The sequence below is a fragment of the Puma concolor genome, chromosome C2, assembly GCF_028749965.1.
Source record: "Puma concolor isolate L17-30 chromosome C2, mPumCon1.1.hap2, whole genome shotgun sequence".
NCBI classification, from domain to species: domain Eukaryota; kingdom Metazoa; phylum Chordata; class Mammalia; order Carnivora; family Felidae; genus Puma; species Puma concolor.
Genome location: NC_141675.1, coordinates 160,047,569 through 160,069,871, shown reverse-complemented (window position 1 = coordinate 160,069,871; position 22,303 = coordinate 160,047,569). Strand labels below are relative to the sequence as shown.

Below are 22,303 nucleotides of genomic sequence, written 5' to 3'. Positions count from 1 at the left end.
AGAAATAGCAAAAAATTAATTAAGCCAGGTCAATCTAAGATCCTCCTTTATGGAATCAGATGTTCTATTTTTCACGACACAGCTCACCAATGCACCAGGGACCTCCACAGAATGTCACCCATCAGAAGGCACAACCTAGCTGTTCAGTCCCTCAAACTGAAGGGTTTCAGACTCTGTTCACACGTCTCCCACTAACACCTTATTCAAAGGTATGAGACCTAACATCACTCTTTCATATGGGGGCATCGGCTCCTTCAAATGACAACTGTGCTCATAAAAGCAAATGCATTTAACAAACATTTGCATAAGTGTAACAGAAAAGCACACTTTCACAGACGCAGAAAAATTACATAAGGTCCCTTACGTGAGAAAAACCTTGTCTCCAGGACAGTCAGCCTTCCAAACCAGCCCCATGTTCATCATTTTATGCCTTGCTCCATCAACTCTGACTGTCCTCAGGTTCCCTCCTGCATCACCATCCTTGACTCTAGCCTGGGGTCTCCCAACAAGAGATGCCCATTTCCTCCTGCAACGAGGTGATCCTTCCTCATCACCCTCAACACTCCTTCAAACACATTTATGCATGCTTACAAACCATGACTAGCGCCGGGAAAACGCACATCAAATATTAAACTGCCTCATTTTCATCTCCTGGCTCACGTACATGCCTGGGCGCCAGCACATCCCTCTTCAAACACCACTCACAAGTTTCCTCTCCCAAGAAGCCTGAATGGGGCCACTCTGTCCTCTGCCTGTCACCTTGCCATTAGATGCTGCTACCCCATCACTGTCTCACATCAGTCACTATGTGTTCTGAGGCCTCTTTAATGCAGCGGCCCTGTGGTTCCCTCAAAAGAAGAAACTAACACTGAATATTTCCTACTAGCTGGTCCATATGAAATTCCCAATGTCTGGCCACATCTGGCCCCAAACACAACAACTTACCATGGCTCCACCTACCGATCAGGTAACATTGCACAGACTCTCATTCATCCCTTGACAGAGTGGGTAGGTAACCTCCTCCACAGCTGGGGAAGGGCAGGGAGTCACAGCCAGTGTCTGCTTGCTCCACTCTGCCTCTACAGCCAGGGTCTTTTCAGCTTACAGTTTAATCCCCACAATATACCCCCCCAAAACAGCGAGTACCAGTTTTATGTGAAAACTGGGGCAGAAACAAGGCGATAAAAAGCATCCCTGGAGACAAGTGACTCTAGGACCAGAGTGAGCTCCCCAGGGCATCCACAACCTAGGAATGCAATACATCCCAGGATATTCTGTCCAGGTGTCTGGAGATTACCTAGGAAGCCCAGCATGAGGGACCGGCTCCAGCAGAGCCCCTCAACCCTCACCTGCTCAAAACGTCCACTTGGGCCCCAAACAGCAACTGGGCCAGAACAAGCATTTCTGGACCCCAGGGAATATTAGACAGGTCGGCAAAAGATATTCTGCAATATAAACATGTGTTCCTAGACTGCCACTCGAAGACTTTTCTTTTGAAGATTAAAAAAAAAAGGTGCATAATTCCCAGTAAAACGAAAATCTGCAAGTAGTTTTAAACAGATGGAGGTGAATGAGCCCTAGGGAGAGCGTCTATGACGCCCACGAATGCAGGTGAGTCACAGGCCCTCTTAGTCCTCCAAGAACCCTGAGTTCTGGTGAGGTGGAGCCGTGGCAGGTGCAGGTGTGCACAGGTGAGCAGATGTACAGGTGAGCGGATGTACAGGTGCGCGACGTGCTGGCTGTCCATGACAACGAGGACGCGCGGTGCGGGGGCACTGCCCACCCCTCACTACCAGCCGGTCCTTCACGTTCTACTGGGATCGGAATGTTGGCGGGCGGTCAGGGACCGCGCGTTCCTAGGCCACCAGCATCCACCGGGGTGCCACGGACACTGGCCGAGACTCCACGGCGACTCGAAGGGCTGCAGCGCCAGCTCCTCCGGAAAGGCGGGAGGGCGCGGCCAGGCCCCGCCTCGCTCGCGGACGCAGCCCCGCGATTCCCGGCATGCCCCGCGCCCGGCCCCCGCGCACGCCCCCGTCCCACCCTGCAAGTCCCCAGCCGGTGATTGGCTGCGACCTCGACAGGGGCGGGGCCGGGCAGAGGGCGGCGGATTCAATATGGCGGCGGCCAGGAGGGGACTTCTAGTCGAGCCGGCGGGAAGGGCAAGACTTTGGCGGTGTTCCCCGCCTGACCGCAACCGCTCCTAGTAGGAAACAACAGCGGTCACCGGAACCTTCCCCGAGAAACCCGAGCTGGGACAGCGAGAGGAGGAAGAGGCGCTATCGTTTACCTTCGCTCTCCCGGCCTCCACCTTTCTTCGCCGCTGCTCTTGCTCATCTTCATCCATCTCCCTCCCGGGGGCTCCTCGCGGAGCCCAAGAGGTGACGGGGTCAACACGCCGCCGCCTTCACTCTATTTACACTCCCTCCCCCTTGTCTGGGCTGCCCTCCCCCCGCAACAACTGTCACGCAGACGTGGGTCTGGCGCCGCCCCCGAGTGTGCGCCGTCTGCCCCGCTGCCAATCAGAGGGCTGCGTTCTTGCCCTCGCGCACGCGCAATCAGAGCCTTGCGGCCCGGACGGAGCTCCGCCTATGTCGACCTCTGGCCTCCCACTGGCGCGTTGTCAATAGCACCTCCCAGCAGGACCAATGGCGGAGCGTAGAGGCCTCGGAACGCTCTGTGGTTGGTCGGTTTTAAAGGGGTCTAGCTGTCCAATGGGTGGGCGGCGAGCGCAGGCGCGGGGACCAGTTGGGGCGCGCGCACCTGTTGTACATGGGGTTGCACTAGCGACTCGAAAGGCCTCTAGACGAGTGTGGCCGTCAGCCTTTGTCTTTGGTCGTGTTAGTGGGGCGTTAGACTTGGCCGTTAGGAAGTTTAGGCCGGCCCCACAGCCCCTTCTTTGAGGGGGCTGAGAGGCCGCCCACAGGCGTGTCCCCCGGGAGCTACTCGGTGAGCTCCAGGGAGTCCGGGAGGCCGCGACTTCGCGGGCTGAACGGCTGGTCTCGGGGCTGCGGTTGGCGTCACACGTCTCGTCCGCACTGCCCGTCCTAGAGCCCCCTCACTTTCAGCCAGGTCCTCGGTCCTCAGGGGTGGGAGCCCGGGTCACCTTGCCCTTCGCCTCCCGGGACGCTGTTTCTGTTCGTTTCCCAGTCGCAGACCGCCAGCCAGACCACTTGGATTTCATTGCTCTGCGTCCCTCCCCCGTCGTATGACTTCACTTCTCTCTGTTGCCTGTTGGTGCCTGGGAATCCGGGCCACGGCGTCCAGCGTTGCAGGGACAGAAGGCACTGGGAGTGGTGCCACTTCCGGACCTGTATTTTTCTCACTGGGGACACAGTACCGTATCGAGGGCTCTGATTTAATGCGTCTACCGCCAGCTTGCAGCTTCTGGGTAGTGCAGCATAGGATTTGACCAGTGGGACAAATCTGGCACCTCTGCCACGAAGCAGCCCCCTGGATCAGAGTATTAGGAGGGACCCTGTGGTGGAGAGAGGGACAGGCTGAGATCCTGAAGCGCAGGAAAGGCTAACTTATACATGTTTATTCCTGTTAGGACAGTCTCTGGAACCCCAGCATGGAAGGGGCTCCCTAGGGCCAACTTGCCAAGTGGTCTTTAGTCTCCTTGAGAAAATTTTGGTGAAGATGTGATTTTAAGTGATACTGTAATTGTACCCAGTTCCAGATCACCAGAAAAAGAGCTGGTTCCGTGAAAATCAAAAACAGTCAAGTGGAAAATGATTAAGGCTTGGAAGCGTGGGGGTAAATCATTTCAAGTGTATTGTAAACAGTCATTAAAAAGGAATCTTGTACTTCCTGCTCAATTTTGCTGTGAACCTAAAACTGCTCTAAAAAATAAAGTCTGAAAAATAAGTAAAAATAAATAAAAAATAAAGTCTGTTAAAAATTTAAAAGAAAAAAAAGGAGTATAACTTTGGTTATGAATTCATGGTCTGTGGGAATCCAAAGTCTCATGAGATCATTGTTCCTTAGCTTCAAACTTCACTTGAACCTGTTTGTCCAGTTAAGGAAACAATGCAAGGTTTTTGTTCCTAGCCCACAGTTTAACAATCAAATGCTGTTGGTGTAATCAAGCTCACTGGAAGCTGATAAACTAGTTGACGATAATCCAAAGCATCTCCCTGCACCCTGTAGCATAACTGCACCAAGCGGTGATCCTGTTTGCCTAAAGGGGCTTGACATCCCCGGTCTCACTTTAACCTTTTCTTATCACTGTTGGAATATCCATTTACAGTTAAAAGGAAGATGAAAGCATAGTGCCCCCCTCTCCCACCGCTTTGAGTCTGTAAATAGAACAGCAGCACCACGTTTCGTTTCGGTGGCAGGATTAGGAAACTGTAGAACTCAGGCAGATGACAAGGACAAGATGGGAGTCCCAAATGCCTCTGCTACAGATGTGAGCCATTGGGGAGTCAGGTAGGATGACACTACTTCAAGTGACCTGCCACTAGAGAGAGAGTGGGACAAAAAGCAAGATTGGAGTGGATGGCCTTGTTGTGGGCGATGTTGCAGTAGACATGTAGATTTCTGGGTTCCTTCTGTTCCGCTCACCTGTTCCCACACCTTTACTTGGACGGGGTTTGTGTGCCGGCTGTGCGCTCCCTGCTTGCTGTCTTCTCTGACTGAATCAGGGTAGCAGTAATGCCCTTCATCAAGATGCGGTAATGACAATCTTGCTGACACAAACTCATCTTTCACCCTCAGTGAGAATGTGTGATTATAAGCAACCACAACTTAGACAAATCTCCCTCAGAGAGTGCTGGAAGCTCAACCACCAAAAAGCATTTCTCCTCCTGAGTCAGACCACAGCCCTTCAGTAAGTGGAGCTTCCATTCTTAGCTTGTAGAATTGAGTGGTGTGAGCAAAAATGAGTGGGAGTGAGTGGGCTCATAAGACCAGGGGTCAAGCAGGCAACACCAGCCAAACACAGGGTCAGACTTTCCTAGAGCAATTACAGCCCCAGATCTACGCCCGGATCTCTCAACCTTTACATGTTGCAATGGATTTAAAACTCAATGGGGCACTTGTCCACAGTTTTCCCACACTGGTTTGGTCATTGGTTTTCAATCTATGTTCCCTAGAACCCCAGGATCATTTCCGTGGTCATTCTACACCATATTAATGCTGGACCTGAGTCTCAATTTATTTTTGACAATTAAAAAGCTGTGCATATAAATTATGTAGATACTCACCCCCAAGGAGGGAAACAACCCTCACTCCTTAAGTGTGAACTGTGCATGTGACTTCCTCCCACAGAGGACAGTGTGGGAAGGGAGAGAAAAATAGTAACTGGGGAGTGGAGAAACCTAACAAACATACCTCTGCCAGGTGATCAAGGTCAAAATCAACAGTGATAAGTCAAGGTGACCACAGGCACCCTGGTTGTGACGTGATGATGATGGCACTTTATCTCTGTGGTCTTCCTCCCATCAACCCAAACCCCAGTCCAATCATGAGAAAACATACAAACCCCACGAGTAGAGGACACCCTACAAAATGCCTTGACAAGTGCTCCTCAAAACTGTCAAGGTCATCAAAAGCAAGAGGAGTCTAAGGGGACATGCTGACAAATGTCATATGATGTCTTGAAATAGAGAAGGGATGTCAGGCAAAAAAAAAAAAAATACAGAAATCAAAGGAAGTATGGACCATAGTTAATGTATCGGTCTAGGTTCATTGATTGTAGTAAAGGGTAACAAACCAATATAAATAAAGTAACCTTTGTTATAAAGGGTAACAAACCAATATAAGATGTTAATAATAGGGGAAGCCATATGTGAGAATGCTATTTACCATCTTCCTGATTTTTCTGTAAATCTAAGTTTTAAATGACTTTAAATAAGTAACTTTAGTTTTTTAAAAACAATTTAAGGGACTTTCAGCCAGATTTTTGCCATCTGATACAAGCTGCATTGAGGAGGGGGGCTGTAAGTGTGCCGATACTCCAGTCTCACCCCAGCCCCAGATCGCTGTCACGGGCTCCAATAGCAAATCTGTTATGTCCACTTCATTAGCCGGGTGGATTAATTTGCAAATCCGAGATGTAAAACCCATACAAATGAAGGGCCGCTTGTATCAGTTTTGTGCCCTGCCTTCTGTGTGAAGGATCATTTATAAAAAGGCTTCCCTTATTGGATGCAATCCCGCCCCACCCTCAGCCCTCCAGACATGCACTCCAGCCACCGACTCCTGACCTGACCAGGGGTCTTGTCCCTAGGTGTTCCCACCCCTCTCTGGGCTGGGGTCCCCACAGAGCAGCCCCAATGCTGGAATCACACCCCCGCCTGGAGCAGTGGTAGCTCCGCGTGACCCTGTGTCCTCCCAGGTGATGGCTAGGTGCCTGTGGGGTGGACCCACCGAGAACCCCCACCAGGGAAGCCCCCTAGGCATGTCATTGGCCAGCTCCCTTGTGCCCCTTCTGCCCCTCAGAATTTCCTAAAATCTGCAGGGAGGTGGTGCCCCCACCTGGTCCAGGCTTTACTCCCATCTGGCTCTGAGGGTCCCTAGAAGGGGTTGGGGGCTTGCCAGCCTCCAGGAGGCTGCAACGGATGAGGGGTTGGTAGGCCCCTGTGGCGCATGGGGAAGGATGCAGCTGTCCCCTACCCTATACTCTTCTGGGCTCAGTTCTGGGGTGGGGGCAGTGCATGGGGGTGTGGATCAGGACTGTCCTCCCCCCAGAACTTCACTCTGTCCCTCTGGCCTTAGCCACTGCTCGTTGCCTTCCCAATAAGCCCTACCTGGCTACACCTGGAGATTAGCAGTGTTTATAGGTAACCGCTGCGTGGGGCCTCCGTGGGGCTTGGGAAGGACTCTCAGTGGAGTCTTCCTGTGTCTACACTGCCTAGCAACTGCCAAGGCAATGCCGGTGTTGGCTCCCGACGCTGTAGTCCAGGGGGATGGGGCCACCCTCTCATATGCTCCAGCAGAGGCCAGTCTCCAGGAGGTAAACCGAGCCCAGCTCAGGAATCCTTCAAAGACACCAGGGTTGGGGCTGCTTCTGTCCAGTTGAGCAGTTCTTTCTTCTAGATACCCTGAAAACCAGGGAGGGAGGTGGGCCTGGTGGCGTCCCTCCTCTTACAGTCCAAGAATGCTGGACTCCTCAGTGGCAGATGCAATGACCCGACTGACCCTAAAACTCTTAGAGAAGGTAAGACGGGGGAGGCGGGGTAATCGTGTTTTTAACAACTTGTCAAAGAAGCACAGATATACAAGGTAAGTTATACCTGTGAGTATACTCCTTCCAAAGCAAAATGCTTTGCGATGGTTTTCAGCCTCATGATGAAGGACTATGGTTTCTTGGGTATTTTTCTCTGCATTTATGCAGAATCGACTATGTTCTCCTGGCAGTTTCTCAGCCAGGAGGTTGTTTGCACCCCCAGGCCAGAACATTTCCAGGGCCCCACAGAACTCCCCTGCAGAGCCTCCCAGCTTTAGTGTTTGAGAGAAGCCAAGCCCTGACCGGTGCAGGATCCGAAGCCTCATAGGCTGGCCCTGGGACCCATCCTGAGCCCCTATCCTCCCCTGCAGGTTCTGTTGGTCCCTGGCCGGCCTGCCCTCACAGGCACCCAGCTCAGTGCCCTTCCTTCCATGGGACCCATGGGCCAACTTGGAGGGGCTGACAGGAGTCACCCCAGCATGGGCCCGGACTGTGCTGCTCAGCCCAGGGCTCGGGTGATCAGAGGTGGTCAGGGACACGGAGCTGGCCTAGGTCAAGCTCTTCAGAAAGCTGCTGGAAAGGGACCATACAGGGGTGCCTGGGCGGCTCGGTCGGTTAAGCACCCGACTCTTGATGTTGGCTCAGGTCGTGATCTCATGGTTTGAGATCGAGCCCCGCATCAGGCTCTGCTCTGACAGCATGAAGCCTGTTTGGGATTCTCTCTCGTCCACTCTCTCTCTGACCCACCCCCCCCCTCAAAATAAATAAACTTTAAAGAGGAGGGGGCCTATATATCAGAGCACCTGCCCTTAGATTTCAAGGTGGAACGTGTGTGCGCTGGACAGAAAGCGTAGCCTGCACAGTCCCTGAGACAGTAAAGGTGACCCTTGCCACCTGCCCTGCACCTCTGTTGCTCAGCATGTCTTGTCCCCAGTCACCTCCATGTGGGACACTGGGCCCTTTGGACCCTCGGGGGGGAGGTCATTCCGGGAGCATAGGGGCAGGTGCCCCTCATGCAGCGCAGACCCTGTCCACTCACACACTTTCCGTCCTGATCTTTTCGGCACAGAAACTGGAGCAAGAGCGTGAGAATGTGGAAGGGGATTCTGAGGACCCTCACTTCGTGCCAGGTAAGAGCCCCGGGCTGCTTGGAGCCACACGGGCAGGCATGAGACCTCCCCCCAGGTCCTTCCCTCCTCCTGACAACAGCAAGACTGTCCTTACACTTTTCCCTCATACTCAGAATTGAAAGGCTTTCATTTTCATCTTTAACACACACACACACACACACACACACACACACACACACACCCAGGTGCTCTGCTGAGCACACCCTCATAGCTTATCACACCCTCACACAAACCCCAAGAGGGAATACATTCATCATTCCCATTTTGCAGATAAGGAAATAGAGGCCCAGAGAGATCTGATAATCTGCCCCAGGTTGCCCTGCTCAGAAGTGGCCACATGTGGATCAGACCAATGTTGCTCTGAGCTTGTTCTAGGCTGGGTGGTTTGCAGGGCTCAGCCTGTCCGTCAAGTCATCACACCTTCAAATGCCCAGACCAGACACCCCTCAGTATCTGCCACACTGGCCTATAGTCAGACACTGAGGCCACAGGAACCAGGGGAGGGGACCACTCTGCCTGGTGCCAGTGTCCAGGTTCAGGAACATCTGGGTGAGGTGCTAGGGAGTCCCTACAAAAACATCGTCTACTCTTCATCATGTGGATGTGTCCCTCTGGTGGTGGAGCTCTAGGCAACTTCCAAGGGCAGCAGGCAGAGCCCAGGACTCAAATCCAGACAGGAATTTCCAAACCAGGTCACTGACCAACGAACCCTGGAATGGACCAGGGCAGTGGGGACTCCCGGGGAACCCCCATCCCTCAGAGGACACACTGCTATAAGCATCCTCTGCACTGGGGGGTTAGGGTGGGGGTGGAGAATAGGTCTGCTGTGCCAGAGGAAGGATGGCCAGAGCCAGCCTGGGATCCAGCAGACCTCGTTCAGAATGCCCTCTTGAGGGGGACCCCTCCCTCAGGATGCTGCAGATGACATTACTGAGGCTTGGTGGACCACGCCAGCCTCCAGGCTGCTTGGGGCCCCCGGGGGCTCCGGGTGGCAGGAGGCCAGGCGCATGGCCCAGTTGCACTCACTACCAGGACCAGTGAGGCCTCCCCCCTCTCCCCGGTGTCCAGCAGAGCCTCTGTGACAGGGGCAATGCAGTGCTCGGGCCCCGAGTGGAAACCTGCACGAGAGGACTTGCAGCTCATTTCCAGAAATAAGATGATCATTCCCTGCAGGAAATGAGGACAGGCCGGATGCAGCTGTACTGAGTGCTCTGAGGAGGAGGAAAGACCTTCTGCAGAGACTCTGGGTAGGCCGGTGTCCTGTGCCGCGTGGAGCTCTGGGGCTGAAGCTGGGGGCTACCGGGCCCAGGCCAGAGGCACAGGGAGGGCTTCCCGGAGGAAACGCTGGTTCCCGGAGGTCTGTTGACTTGTGGGTGGATTGACTTGTGGGTGGGTGATCCTGCGCGGCCAGCAGACTGCGCACCTAATCACAGAAGAGAAAGCAAGAGATGCACGCACGTGTTCTCTAGTCGGGAGCGTTAGCTGAAAAACCCTGCTTTGGTTGCACGTATCCACGGTGGCAGTGCTGTGCCAAGGACCCAGTTCCTACAGGAGGTGGGATTTTAGGACGGCCAAGGGCCTCCTCCAGACTAAATGCACCAGCAATAGGGAATGACCGTGGGAAGTGGCAAATGGCATCCACACGGACGGTTATGATGAAATACTGCTTTGTGGTGACGCTGGAAAGAGAGAACATACTCTGTTGACTGGGAGAAAAGCACAGCCGGACACTAGTTCATGTTTTTTCATAAAACATGGACGGACAGCCTGAGCTAAAAAGAAGCATTATCCCCCCCCCCCACCCCGTGCAAAAAGGTTTGTTGTCATGTGTCCCCCACACGCAGAGCCCGGCTCCTGTCCCAGAGAGGCCGTGCTCTTCGTGGGGCAGGTCAGCAGTGCCGGGCAGCCCTGAGGCCCGCCCCGCACAGAGGACCACACTTCTGTGCGTGGGCTCTGCTGTGCCAGGCGGGGTGGGGACGCCCCTCCCCCGTCTCCCCCCTTCGTGTCTGCGTGTCTGCGGCACTCCCTCCCTGGGTGCAGCGGGCCCTGCGTTGGTGTTGCAGGAACAGCACCTCCTGGAGGAGGTGTCCCAGCCCCGAGCCCCGAGCGGGGTGAACAGAGGAGGAGCCTGGGGATCAGCACTGCCCCCAGAGGTGGCCCCGGTGGGCATCCGCCCTGCTGTCTCCCCACCCCCGCCAGCCCTGGAGCCACCACACATTATCCAACACTCGGTAAGTCTTTGTGATGAACCGGGGGCGGAACCAACGTGGGGAGGATGCGGGGCCCACAGAGCCCAGTTCCTTCCTCGAGGCCCACCTGGGCGGCATTATGAACGGGCTCTGAAGAGGGTGGGTCAGCTAGGAGCCAAGAGTGGCTGCGTGTCCCACGTCCCAGGCACTGCACAGGGACCTCCGTGGCTCCTCTGTGCAACCCTCACAGGTGCCCTGACAACTGGCTTTGGGGAAGGGGTGGTCTCATCCCCCTCATTACAGATGAGAGGCTGGGGTCTCCATTCAGCCTTCCTGACTGCCAGGTCCTAACCTGTGCACCAAGAACAGAAGTATTCAGCATCAGGAGGGCCCTGAATTTGGGGAAGAAGTGTGTCCACGCTTTCTCAAAATTTCATAGTGGCCAGAGGAGCCTAAGACCCTAATTTCAAGGGCAGAATTTTATTTTTTATACATACATATTTAATTTTTTTAATATTTATTTTTGAGAAAGAGAGAGACAGAATGTGAGACAGAGGGAGACAGAGAGAGAGAGGGAGACCCAGAATCCGAAGCAGGCTCCAGGCTCTGAGCTGTCAGCACAGAGCCCGACGTGGGGCTCAAACTCACGCACCGTCAGACCGTGACCTGAGCCCAAGTCAGAAACTCAACCAACTGAGCCACCCAGGTGCCCCAATATATACATACATATTTTATTTTTATTTATTTATTTATTTATTTTTTTAAATTTTTTTTTTTTTCAACGTTTATTTATTTTTGGGACAGAGAGAGACAGAGCATGAACGGGGGAGGGGCAGAGAGAGAGGGAGACACAGAATAGGAAACAGGCTCCAGGCTCTGAGCCATCAGCCCAGAGCCCGACGCGGGGCTCAAACTCACGGACCGCGAGATCGTGACCTGGCTGAAGTCGGACGCTTAACCGACTGCGCCACCCAGGCGCCCCTATACATACATATTTTAAAGTGTATTTATTTTGAGAGAAAGTGCACACACAAGCGGGGGAGGGGCAGCCAGCGAGGGAGAGAGAGACTCCCAAGCAGGATCCATGCTGTCAGCACAGCGCAGAGCCTTAGGCAGGGCTCGAACCCCAGAACCATGAGATCGCGAACCGAGCAGAGATCAAGGGTCACCCAGTGAGCCACCCAGATGCTCCGAGGGCAGAATTTAAAAAGGTAAAAGAGTGGTCCGATTTTGAGAACCTCATACCTTTATTCGGCCTCTGGGTTGTAAGCAAAGGAAAGGAACTGACTTTCTTCGGCAAAAGGGAACGTGTCGGAGGGCAGGGGAGTGCAGGGGAAGGACAGAAATCTGGGACACGACACATAAAAGCCTCAGGGAGAAGAGAAGGCCGAGGAGGTGTGCAGGACCGAGTTGAGGAGGTTCTGGACCTGCTGACCAGGGAGACTATTGGTGCCAGCAGGCTGGGTCCGTGACCTGGAGCGCATTTGTTCTTTGGAAGAAGACCCTGGCAGCACTTGGCTGGGGGAAGAGAATGGGAAGGGGCAATTCAGGGAGAGACCTGTGCTAGCAGAGGCCCTGGAGGCCCCTTCGGCCCCGGGCTGTCTGCGTCCAGGTTCCAGATATCCTAAGCCTGCGCCTTCAGGTCTCCCAGCAGCTAGAGCCCCCTCTTGGGAGTGGTGGGGTGGTGGGGGTGTAGGGGCAAGAGCCTCCCCCTACTCAAACCCACTTACACTCACTGCCCTTCACCAGGGCCCGGTCCCGCTTGCATGTTTCAGTCTCAGCCCCAGGGACAAGCAGATGATGGGAGGGGCCTTCGGTGGTTACAATGAATTTCCTCAAGGCTGGATTCAGAGACTCTGAGGTAGGATGTCCTCCAAGCCATGAAGGCGTAGTCCCATCAGACTATGCGGTGGATAGCAGAGAGTGGCCATGGGCCAAAGTTGGCCTGCCATCTGCTTTTGTACAACCTGTAAGCTAAGAATTGTCTTATGTTTTTAGATGTTTGGGGGAAAATCAAAAGAAGAATAATAGTTTGTAACACATGAAAATGATACGAAATGCAAATTTCAGTGCCCATATTGAAGTTTCATTGGTCCAGTCTTGCCTGTCTATGGCTGCCTCCAGGATACAATGGCAGAGTTGAGCGGTTTGCAACTGAGGCCATACGGCCCATAGAGTCAAAACTATTTATTGTCTGGCCCTCCACAGAGAATGTTTGTCAGCCCCTGCTCTATGCCATCATTTCTATGAACTGGGAAAGAAAGGACAAGGTCAGGGCCTTGTTCGTGCAGGAAAAGAGTAAGATAGAAAATAGAAGTCTTTGGTGCGTGATCAACACCTAGTGTGTGCTTGAAATTGTACATTTATTTTAACTCAAGAGAGAAGCCAGGACTTATTTTCATGACCTGTTCCGTGGCTGCCTCTATTGAGGCAGGATTAATGAAACCAGACAGTGATTAGCTTAGCCTACTGAAGACAGGAAATGTGGGGAACATTAAAAACCATGTCATTGCTGAATAGATATTGAGTCCAGGTATCACATAGGACATGGCGTGTTATAAATATTTGTATCTAGCCCCAAATTCGTATGTTGCAGTTCTAACTTCCAGTGTGACCATATTTGGAGATAGCGCCTGTGAAGAGGTATACAAGGTTAAATGAGGTAATAAATGTGAGATCCTAGTCCAATGGGGCTGGTATCCTCAAAAAAGGAGGAAGGGATGGGGCGCCCGGGTGGCTCAGTCGGTTAAGTGGCCAGCTTTGGCTCAGGTCATGATCTCATGGCTCGTGAGACCATGTCTTAGTCTGCTAGGGCTGCCATAACAAAGTGCCACAAACCAGGCAGCCGAAACAGCAGAAATTTATTTTCTCACAGTTTTGGAGTCTGGATGTCCAAGATCAAGGTGCCAGCCAATCAGGTTCCTGGAGAGAGTTCTCTTCCGGCTTGCAGACAGCTGCCATTTCACTGCTGTGACATGGCAGACAGAGAGTTCGCTAGCATTTCTTCCTCTTTAAAAAAAAAAAAAAGTTTAATGTTTATTTTTGAGAAAGGGTGAGCACAAGCCGGGCAGGGGCAGAGAGAGGGGGTGACAGAGGATCTGAAGCGGCGGGCTCTGTGCTGACAGATGAGAGCCCGATGCGAGGCTCAAACTCGGGAGCCATGAGATCATGACCTGAGCCAAAGCTGGCCACTTAACCGACTGGGCCACCCGGGCGCCCCATCCCTTCCTCCTTTTTTGAGGATACCAGCCCCATTGGACTAGGATCTCACATTTATTACCTCATTTAACCTTGTATACCTCTTCACAGGCGCTATCTCCAAATATGGTCACACTGGAAGTTAGAACTTCAACATACGAATTTGGGGCTAGATACAAATATTTATAACACGCCATGTCCTATGTGATACCTGGACTCAAATATCTATTCAGCAATCTATTCAATGTGTTGGGTTAACCAGTTAAGTTCCTCTTGGGGGTGCCTGGGTGGCTCAGTTGGTTGAGCATCCAACTCTTGATCTCAGCTCAGGTCTTGATCTCAGGGCTGTGAATTCAAGCGCCATTTGGACTCCGTGCTGTGTGTGAAGCCTACTTAAAAAGATAATAAAGTTCCTTTTGGATGGATGGATAAATGAATGGATGGGTGGGTGGGCAGATGGGTGGGTGACGGATGGGAGAGTAGAGAGATGGGTGGGTGGGCAGGTGGATGGTAGGTAACTAGGTGGGTGGACTTGTGGGTGAATGGATGGGTGGGCAGGTGGATGGGTAGGTGATGGATAGGTAGAGATGGATGGTTAGGTGGGTGGGTGGATGCTGGAGAACTCTCTCCTAGGGCACGTTTAAGAAACTAATCATCTGGCTCTTTTTAGGTCCCCGAGCCTCCTGCCACCATTATTCAACAACTACCTCGGCAGCCACTCATCGCCCAGATTCCCCCTCTCCAGGCCTTCCCCACTCAAAGGTCAGGAAGTATTAAGGAAGGTAAGTGTTCCAGGAATGCAAACTGGTACAGCTTCTCTGGAAAACAGTATGGAGGGTTCTCAAAAAATTAAAAATAGAACAACCTTATGACCCAGCAATTTCACTGTCAGGTATTTATCCAAAGGATTCAAAAATGCTGACTCAAAGGGGCACATTCACCCCAATGTTTTTAGCAGCATTATTGACAATAGCCAAATCATTGAAAGAGCCCAAATGTCCATTGATGGATGAATGGATAAAGAAGATGTGGTGGATAAAGAAGATGTGGTACACACACACACACACACACGATGGAGTATTACTCGGTTATCAACAAGAATGAAATCATGCCACCTGCAATAACGTGCATGGAACTAGAGGGTATTATCCTAAGTGAAGTAAGTCAGTCAGAGAAAAACAAATATCATATGATTTCACTCATATGGAATTTAAGAAACAAAACAGATGAACGTATGGGAAGGGAAGGAAAAATAAGATAAAAAGAGAGAGGGAGGCAAACCATAAGAGACTTAAATACAGAGAACAAGCTGAGGGTTGCTGGAGGGGAAGTCGGGGGGGGGGGATGGGCTAAATAGGTAAAGGGCATTAAGGAGGGCACTTGTTGGAATGAGCACTGGTGTTATATGTAGGGGATGAATCACTGGATTCTACTCCTGAAATCGTTACTACACTGTATGCTGACTAACTTGAATGTAAACAAAATTAAAAACTTTTTGAAAAAGGAAGGTAAGTGTTCCCTATTAATACTGTTATGGGTTTACAAAATTCTCTATCGAAACAAAAAATATTTTTGTAAACAGGATAGTCATTTAGGGTCAGCTTTTGGCTATTCAACTGAAGCTATATATTAGCAACATGAAAATCATTTTAACTTTAAGAAAAGTTATCTCATATGATGGATATCGCCAATGGAAGAAAACAAGAACCAGGAACTGAGTGGAAGGGGCTCCAATCCCAGCTCATCTGATTATTAGCTATATGAACACCTTGGCTAAATTGTTTCTCCTTTTAAATGAGTTTTAAATATTTGAGATTAAAACCACTTTATCGAGATGACAAATTGCACACATTTAAAGTGTCCAGTCTGATGAGTGCGGACAGACGTGTATTTCCATGAACCCATCACTAATGGAGCAGTGAGCACACTTACCCCCCAGAAGCTTCCTCCCTGACAACTAATGGTATGAGGGTCTAGGAGCAGACCTGCACGTGGAATCCTCTGGTCAGTGTTCTCCATTCTGTCCCAGTGACTAAGAGAACTGGTTTCGTTACCGTAGCTCCATCCAAGGTTGTAATGTGTGCCGGGCCTGGCGCATAGGCTGCCCCGTGACTCGGCCAGGGGTGCTGTCCACGCTGCAGCCCCTAGAAGGTGCCCAGGAGCTGCTGAGCACGGCCCGGCCTGTGCGCTCAGAGGCGGTCCTGCTAGGGCTCTCCATCCCTCTTTGCTGGTTTTTCCAGATGAACCTTAGTGGTAGTCTGTCAGGTTCCAAAGGCAAACTGAGCAAAACCACGTGTGTGCGAATGCCTGTATGCCTTCCGAGAGAAAAGGTGTCTTTAAAAATCAGTGGTAGGGGCGCCTGGGTGGCTCAGTCGGTTAAGCGGCCGACTTCGGCTCAGGTCATGATCTCAGTGGTCTGTGAGTTTGAGCCCCGTGTCGGGCTCTGTGCTGACAGCTCAGAGCTTGGAGCCTGTTTCAGATTCTGTGTCTCCCTCTCTCTGACCCTCCCCCGTTCATGCTCTGTCTCTCTCTCTGTCTCAAAAATAAATAAACGTTAAAAAGAAATTTTTTTTTTAAATCAGTGGTAAAAAATGGAATGTGTGATACGTGCCTAGCTATTTAGACAAATTAATGTCAGGCCTCCGACTCCTTATACCAAAACAAATTTCAACCAGATCAAGTATTTGAATGTAAAAATATGAACTCTCAAAAGTACTCTAACAACCACTTTGGAGAACTGGTGGCCTTTTTAAAAATTGCAATATCATAGACCGTATTCCTTGTACTGTGCCTTTTATCCCCATGACTTACTCACCCTATAACTGGAGGCCTGTATCTCTCTTGCCTTCACCCGTTTTCCCCAACTCCCCCTCCCCTCTGGCAACCATCAGACTGTTCTCTGCATTTATGGGTCTGATTCTGCTTTTTTTCCTTTCTTTTGGTTCCCTTTATTGGGCCTTAGTACAAAGTTGAGCAAGTGGCATCTTGAGCTCCTTCTCCCCCAGCGACAGGAACCGGGAACGGCGTCGCTCCCCTCCTCTGGCTCGGCTGTTACTGCTCTCTATTCGTCCTCTGGGAAAACTCCCTAGCATGATATCATACAGAAATACTGTTTGAACTTACCTGGTCTTTCCACTTACCTTTGTTGAATCTCAGACCGCCCTTCTGGAATTGACTTCTGTCATGTTGAAATCCTTTCCAAGTTCATTTAGAACAGACTCTGGAAGCTCCCTCCGTGTTTGCTTTCTGGCAAATGTTTTTATCCTCCCCCCACCCCCCCCCGTTTTTTTTTTTTTTTTAACATTTATTTATTTATTTTTGAGAAAGAACACAAGCCCGGAGGGGCAGAGGGGGAGAGACAGATCCCAAGCAGGCTCTACACTCAGTGTGGAGCCCGTCACAGGGCCTCATCCCATGACTGACTGTCAGATCACAACCTGAGCCGAAATCGGGAGTCGGATGGATGCTTAACTGCCTGAGCCACCCAGGCGCCCGAATTTCCTCTTGTTCTTAAATACCAGTTTAGCTGGATATTCGGATCTAGATTGTTATCTTCTCTCAACGCTTTCTGAGGACCCTTGTGATTACATTGGGCTAACACAGATAATACAGGATAATCTCTTCATCTCAAGATTCTTTCATAAAAATTAATCAATTTAAAAAATTGTAGGGGCGCCTGGGTGGCTCAGTCGGTTGGGTGTCCGACTTTGGCTCAGGTGATGATCTCACAGTCCGTGAGTTCGAGCCCCGCGTTGGGCTCTGTGCTGACCGCTCAGAGCCTGGAGCCTGCTTAATAGATTCTGTGTCTCCCTCTCTCTCTGACCCTCCCCCATTCATGTTCTGTCTCTCTCTGTCTCAAAATAAAAAACGTTTAAAAAAAATTAAAAATAAATAATTGTAAAAAAACACCATAAAACTTAGCATCTTACACGTGTAAGTAGTGTTAACTAGATTCACATTGTTGTGCAGCAGATCTGTAGGACTTTCCACCTTGCAAAACTGAAACTGTATCCATTGAACAACTCCCCACTTCCCCTTCCTACCAGCCCCTAGCCCCCACCATCCTACTCTCTTTGAATTGGATTACTCATATGAGAGGAATCATAGAGCGTTTGTCCTTCTGTGACTGGCTTATTTCACCTGGAATAACCTGTCTGAGGTTTATCATGTTGTGGCAGATGTCAGAATTTCCTTCCTTTTTAAGGCTGAATAATACTCCATCATATGGATGGACCGCCTTCGCCTGCCAATGGATGCTTGGATTGCTTCCGTCCTGAGACTCTTAAAAACATCCCTTTTACCATGTAATGAAACACAACTCACAGGATCCAGGCATTAGGATATGTACCTGTTGGGGGTCTATCATTCAGCTGACCACACTATCCAATCATGTTATTATCCCACAAATTATGGACCCATTCTTTTGGGGTTGGGTGTTCCAGTGTTTTCTGGCTGGTGCCACCACACGGTCTTACCTTGCGGTGAATGGGCATGTACATTTCCGGGGGCACATGCCTAGGGATGAGATGTCTGGGTTAGGAAATACTGCCAGACAGTTTTCCAAAGTGGTAGTATCTGTTTACACTTCATAGCAGGGAATGTCATGGTGGGCATGTCATGGTAGCTCATTCTGATTTTAATTTGCACGTTATCTTGTCATATATTTATTGGCTGTAAACATCCTTTTTATGAAGTTCCCATTCAAGTATTTTGCCCATTTTTCTTTCAGGTCATCTGCCTCTCTCATTGGCTCATGTATTCTAACATGGATCCTTTTTGATACATGTAAAGCAGACGTTAAGTCTTTTTGTGGCCTGCCTTTCCCTTTCTTTGTCGTGTCTTTGGATGAACATGTTTTTAAGGCTTTTTCCTTTATGAATTAGTGCCTTTTCTGTCCTGTTTAAGAAATCTTTACCCACTAAAGGTCATGGAGATGTTCTTCTACAGTTTTGTTTACTTTTCTCATTTAGATTTATGACCCCCCTGGAATAGATTTTGTGTACTATGAGTTAGGGATTGGTGTTATCTCTTGTCATGGGTATCAATTTGGCCCTGTGCCATTGGTGAAGACCCTAGCTCCCTGCAACACTGATGTGTGTCCCTTATCCTCAGGCAATAACATGGTGTGAGGCCCTTTCTGGACTCTTCTCCTCCAATCTTTCCTCAGTGGGAGGGAATCCCAGGGCTGGTTGGGGAAGCTTCCCTAAAGGTGGTGGGAAGCTTGTTGCCTCAGAATGGGGCTGCCCAGGCCCAAACTCGCGTGGGTCCTCTCAAGGGTCTTTGCCCAGAATGGAGCGGCCAGACTCAGCCTCTCCACTTTCTTATCTTGCAGGCATAAGAGTTCCCACAGCTTTGTTGCCATGGGAATCTGGGTCTCTGCCCCACCCCCATTGCTCCCAGGCCTGGGGCAAAATCTGTCAGTCAAGGGTCTCCAGAGAAGCAGAACCAACAGGATGTGTCTAGAGAGAGAGAGCTGTATTTTGAGGAATTGGCTCATGTGATTACTGAGGCCTGGCTAGCCCAAAAGGACTGCTGCCTGCTGCCCACCCCAGTCCTGCCACGCCTGCAGGAGCCCCCGCCCCAGGCCGCCAGGCCCCTCTGCTTTGACTGGGAATGTGAGCGGTTTCTGGGACTGTCTGTAGGGAGGCCAACAGAGCCTGGGGCTGCCTCATTTCTAGGGCCTGGCTGCTGTGAAAGAACTCATGTTTACCTCTCACACTGACAAAAACGCACCTGTTTCATAGTATCCAGAAATGGTGAATGTGTTCGTTTCTTGGGGTGGCTGTAAGAAGAACCACAGGCCTGGGGGCTTAAAACAATGGAAATGTACTTTCTCTCACTCTGGAGACCAGAATTCTGAAATCCAGGTGGCCACGCGGCCAGGCTCCCTCCAGAGGTTCCAGGGGAGAGTCCATCCAGCAGCGGCGCTAGGCAGTCCTGGCCTGGCCGCGTGGCTCTCTTCTCTGCCTCATCTCCACGTGGCCTCTCCTCTGCTGTCTCAAACCTCCTCCGCCTCTCTTTGTGAAAACACTTGTCCTTGAATTTAGTGCCTACCTGGATAATTCAGGATGATCTCAAGATTCTTATTATACCTGCAAAGATCCTTTTTTTTTTTTTTTAAGACCCTTTTCTAAATAAGGTCACATTCAGAGGTCTTGGGGATTAGAATGTGGACACACCTTTTGTAGGCCACCATGCAGCACAGGTGGACGTGAAGAAGCCGGTAGGAGGGGTGCAAAGTGGAGCAGCCTCTCGGGAGCCCAATTGGACACGTGCGACAACATTTTATCTTATTTTTAATTTTTCTAATGTTTATTTTTGAGACACACACACACACACACACACACACACACAGCATGAGTGGGGGAAGGGCAGAGAGAGGGGGAGACACAGGATCCGAAGCAGGCTCCAGGCTCCGAGCTGTCAGCACAGAGCCTGGCGTGGGGCTTGAACTCATGGACCGTGAGATCATGACCTGAGCTGAAGTCGGACGCTTAACGGACTGAGCCACCCAGGCGCCCCGTACATGTTAAAGCACATACATCCTCCAACCTAGAAGCTTCACACCTCAGAACACGCCCCCCCCCCCCCCACCCCGGAGCCCTGCACAAAGACACCTGTGCTGAAAGGGCTTCTTGCTGATAGAGAGCTGCATCTGTCTCAACAAACGGGATGCTCTAAGGCTTTGTTCTCAGGAGTGGCCCGAGAATCTGCATGCAGTATGTGAATGACAGAGCCTCTCCCACCTCTCCTTCAGACATGGTGGAGATGATGCTGATGCAGAATGCACAGATGCACCAGATCATTATGCAAAACCTGATGCTCAAAGCCCTGCCCTCTGGGGGATCACAGGCCGCCCCTCTGCATTCCACCCCACAGGTAGGCTCGGCTGGGGACGGGTACCAGGGCAAAGGAGACAGGCCAGATCAAAGCCAGAGGACCTGGGTGGCTTTTCTTCTGGAAGTCTGTGTATCTGTGCAACTCTGAGAAGCACATTTCTGACTCCTGGGTCCATGACCCGCTTGTGAATACCCCCTGCTCCCAGTCCCACCCAGATGCAGGATGAGTTCTGCATTTTGGGGCCCAGAAAGCTGTCTCGTAGAGACGGGTGAGCTCTGCTGGAGCCTGGGCTTCTCCCCTCCCTTCCCTTCTTTCTTCCTATCTTCCCCTTGCCCTCCCCTCCTTCTCTTCCTCCATCCCCCTCCTCTACCCCTCCACCCCAACTCCCTCTACCCTTCTTCTCTTTGATGCCAATCCTGGGCTCTGACCGCCCCCCCTCCCCTTAGTTAGAAAGCAGGCAAAGGGAAAAAGGTGGACCCAGGGAGCAGCCTTTGTCCCTGTAGAAACGGGCCAGTGTGTGTACTGTGCTGAGTACCCACAGCGGGTTACCCCTGTCCTCCTGTGAGCCCAGAGGCAGAAGCCGCCCTCCGTGCATCACCACCACCACTATGCACCCCCAGCCCAGCTGCAGGCCTCCCCGGCGGGTTACTCCATGTGGCCCCCAGTGGTCTCAGCCACCATCCCCCCACCTGCTTCCGGCTTCCTGCACCACATGGCCGGCCCCTCCTTGGCAGCCCTTAGTGGGTAAGTCAAGGCCAGCTTCTTGGGTCTGTGGAGCGGGAGTACCCTAGGGCCTGGGTGGTACCTCCCCACCCCTGCTGACAAGCCAGGGGACCCCCGTCTTTGTCAGGTCCGTAGGCTGTAGCAGGGAATTTGGAAAGGCCCTGCTGTCTTCCAGAGGGAGGCAGGTGGGTCTTTGGCAGGATCAGCCCGTGGTGGTCGAGGGTTGAAAATGGACCCCATGCCCACCTCCAGGGAAGCTGCTTGTGGCCTTGGTCATTTGTTCAGCCCAGCAGGAGTGGTGCTGGGAGTATGAGCAGGGCTGTGGGGACCCCCACCTGAGCTCTGGCAGCACGACTCACCTGTAGCATGGTGTCTGTAAGCCAGGCCAGGGCAGTAACTGCGCCCCGATATCTTGGCTTTCCTAGGGTGGCATCTGATGGCATCCTGCCCACACAGGCTCCGGGCCTGTGAAACTCCACGTGTGGGCTCGGTAAGCAGCAGGGTCCCAGTTCCCCAGCAGGTGTGGTCGGGGAGGCCCGGCAGAGGCCTGACGCCTCGGCCCTGGATGCTGGACTGCCAGGCACGAGGAAATACAGGGATTTCACCAGGAGGGATGGCCCAGTTAGCCGTATAAACCGTTAAACCTTCCTGTGGAAGAAATACCAGAAACAAGTCAAATATGATGACGACTGGGAGGTCTGCCTGCCACGAGCGGCCGAGGTGAGGGCTCCTGCCAGTCTCAAGAAGTGAAGCAGACAGCAGTCGGGGATCTCTCGTGGGAGAGTATCTTTCCATGCGGGTCTGCGTGGCTCCTTCTACAAGTCAAACACCAAGTCGAATGTGGTTCCTTTCGAAGATGGCTGAGGAAAGGGAGCTTTCTCTGCATTTGTTCCTTTTGGTTCTGTCAGGGCTTCCGGTGTGAATGTCACCTTTAGTCTTTCTTCATTTCCTGTGACTTTTTTTTCTTGGTGGAATGATGTTCCCTTGACATGTTAATATAATTTTCACATGAATGTCACATTTAAATGTTACAGCTGTTTTCATCTACC

The 22,303-nt window shown here is 51.5% G+C and overlaps 2 protein-coding genes across 9 annotated transcripts in view; one reads left to right on the top strand and one right to left on the bottom strand.

Moving 5' to 3' along the window:
• PCNT (pericentrin) overlaps positions 1 to 2,477 on the bottom strand; it is a 134,030-nt gene extending 131,553 nt beyond the window's left edge. For 6 of the 8 annotated variants that reach the window (XM_086676207.1, XM_086676213.1, XM_086676211.1 and 3 more), the window contains exon 1: positions 2,291 to 2,475. In XM_086676207.1, coding sequence (XP_086532333.1) covers positions 2,291 to 2,347 — 57 coding nt within the window. In that variant the 5' untranslated portion in view covers positions 2,348 to 2,475. Of the gene's footprint in view, positions 1 to 2,290 lie in introns of all 8 variants that reach the window. The other 2 variants (XM_086676214.1, XM_086676210.1) reach the window with 2 other exon arrangements.
• A 4,469-nt stretch (positions 2,478 to 6,946) lies between these two features.
• Positions 6,947 to 21,619, top strand: CC2H21orf58 (chromosome C2 C21orf58 homolog). Its single transcript, XM_086676358.1, has 8 exons — positions 6,947 to 7,165; positions 8,244 to 8,304; positions 9,478 to 9,551; positions 10,368 to 10,535; positions 14,362 to 14,473; positions 20,449 to 20,570; positions 21,103 to 21,271; positions 21,507 to 21,619. Exons 1-8 carry the CDS (start codon positions 7,106 to 7,108, stop codon positions 21,617 to 21,619), a joined length of 879 nt encoding a protein of 292 aa, XP_086532484.1. The 5' UTR covers positions 6,947 to 7,105.
• The last annotated feature ends 684 nt before the right edge of the window (positions 21,620 to 22,303 follow it).

What these genes read in the sequence shown, in the direction of transcription:
- CC2H21orf58 (XM_086676358.1), top strand. Translation starts at nt 7,106, where the DNA reads ATGCTGGACTCCTCAGTGGCAGATGCAATGACCCGACTGACCCTAAAA. An exon ending in CCCTAAAACTCTTAGAGAAG is followed by an intron (nt 7,166 to 8,243) that starts GTAAGACGGGGG and finishes TTTTCGGCACAG; the next exon opens with AAACTGGAGCAAGAGCGTGA. An exon ending in GGACCCTCACTTCGTGCCAG is followed by an intron (nt 8,305 to 9,477) that starts GTAAGAGCCCCG and finishes CATTCCCTGCAG; the next exon opens with GAAATGAGGACAGGCCGGAT.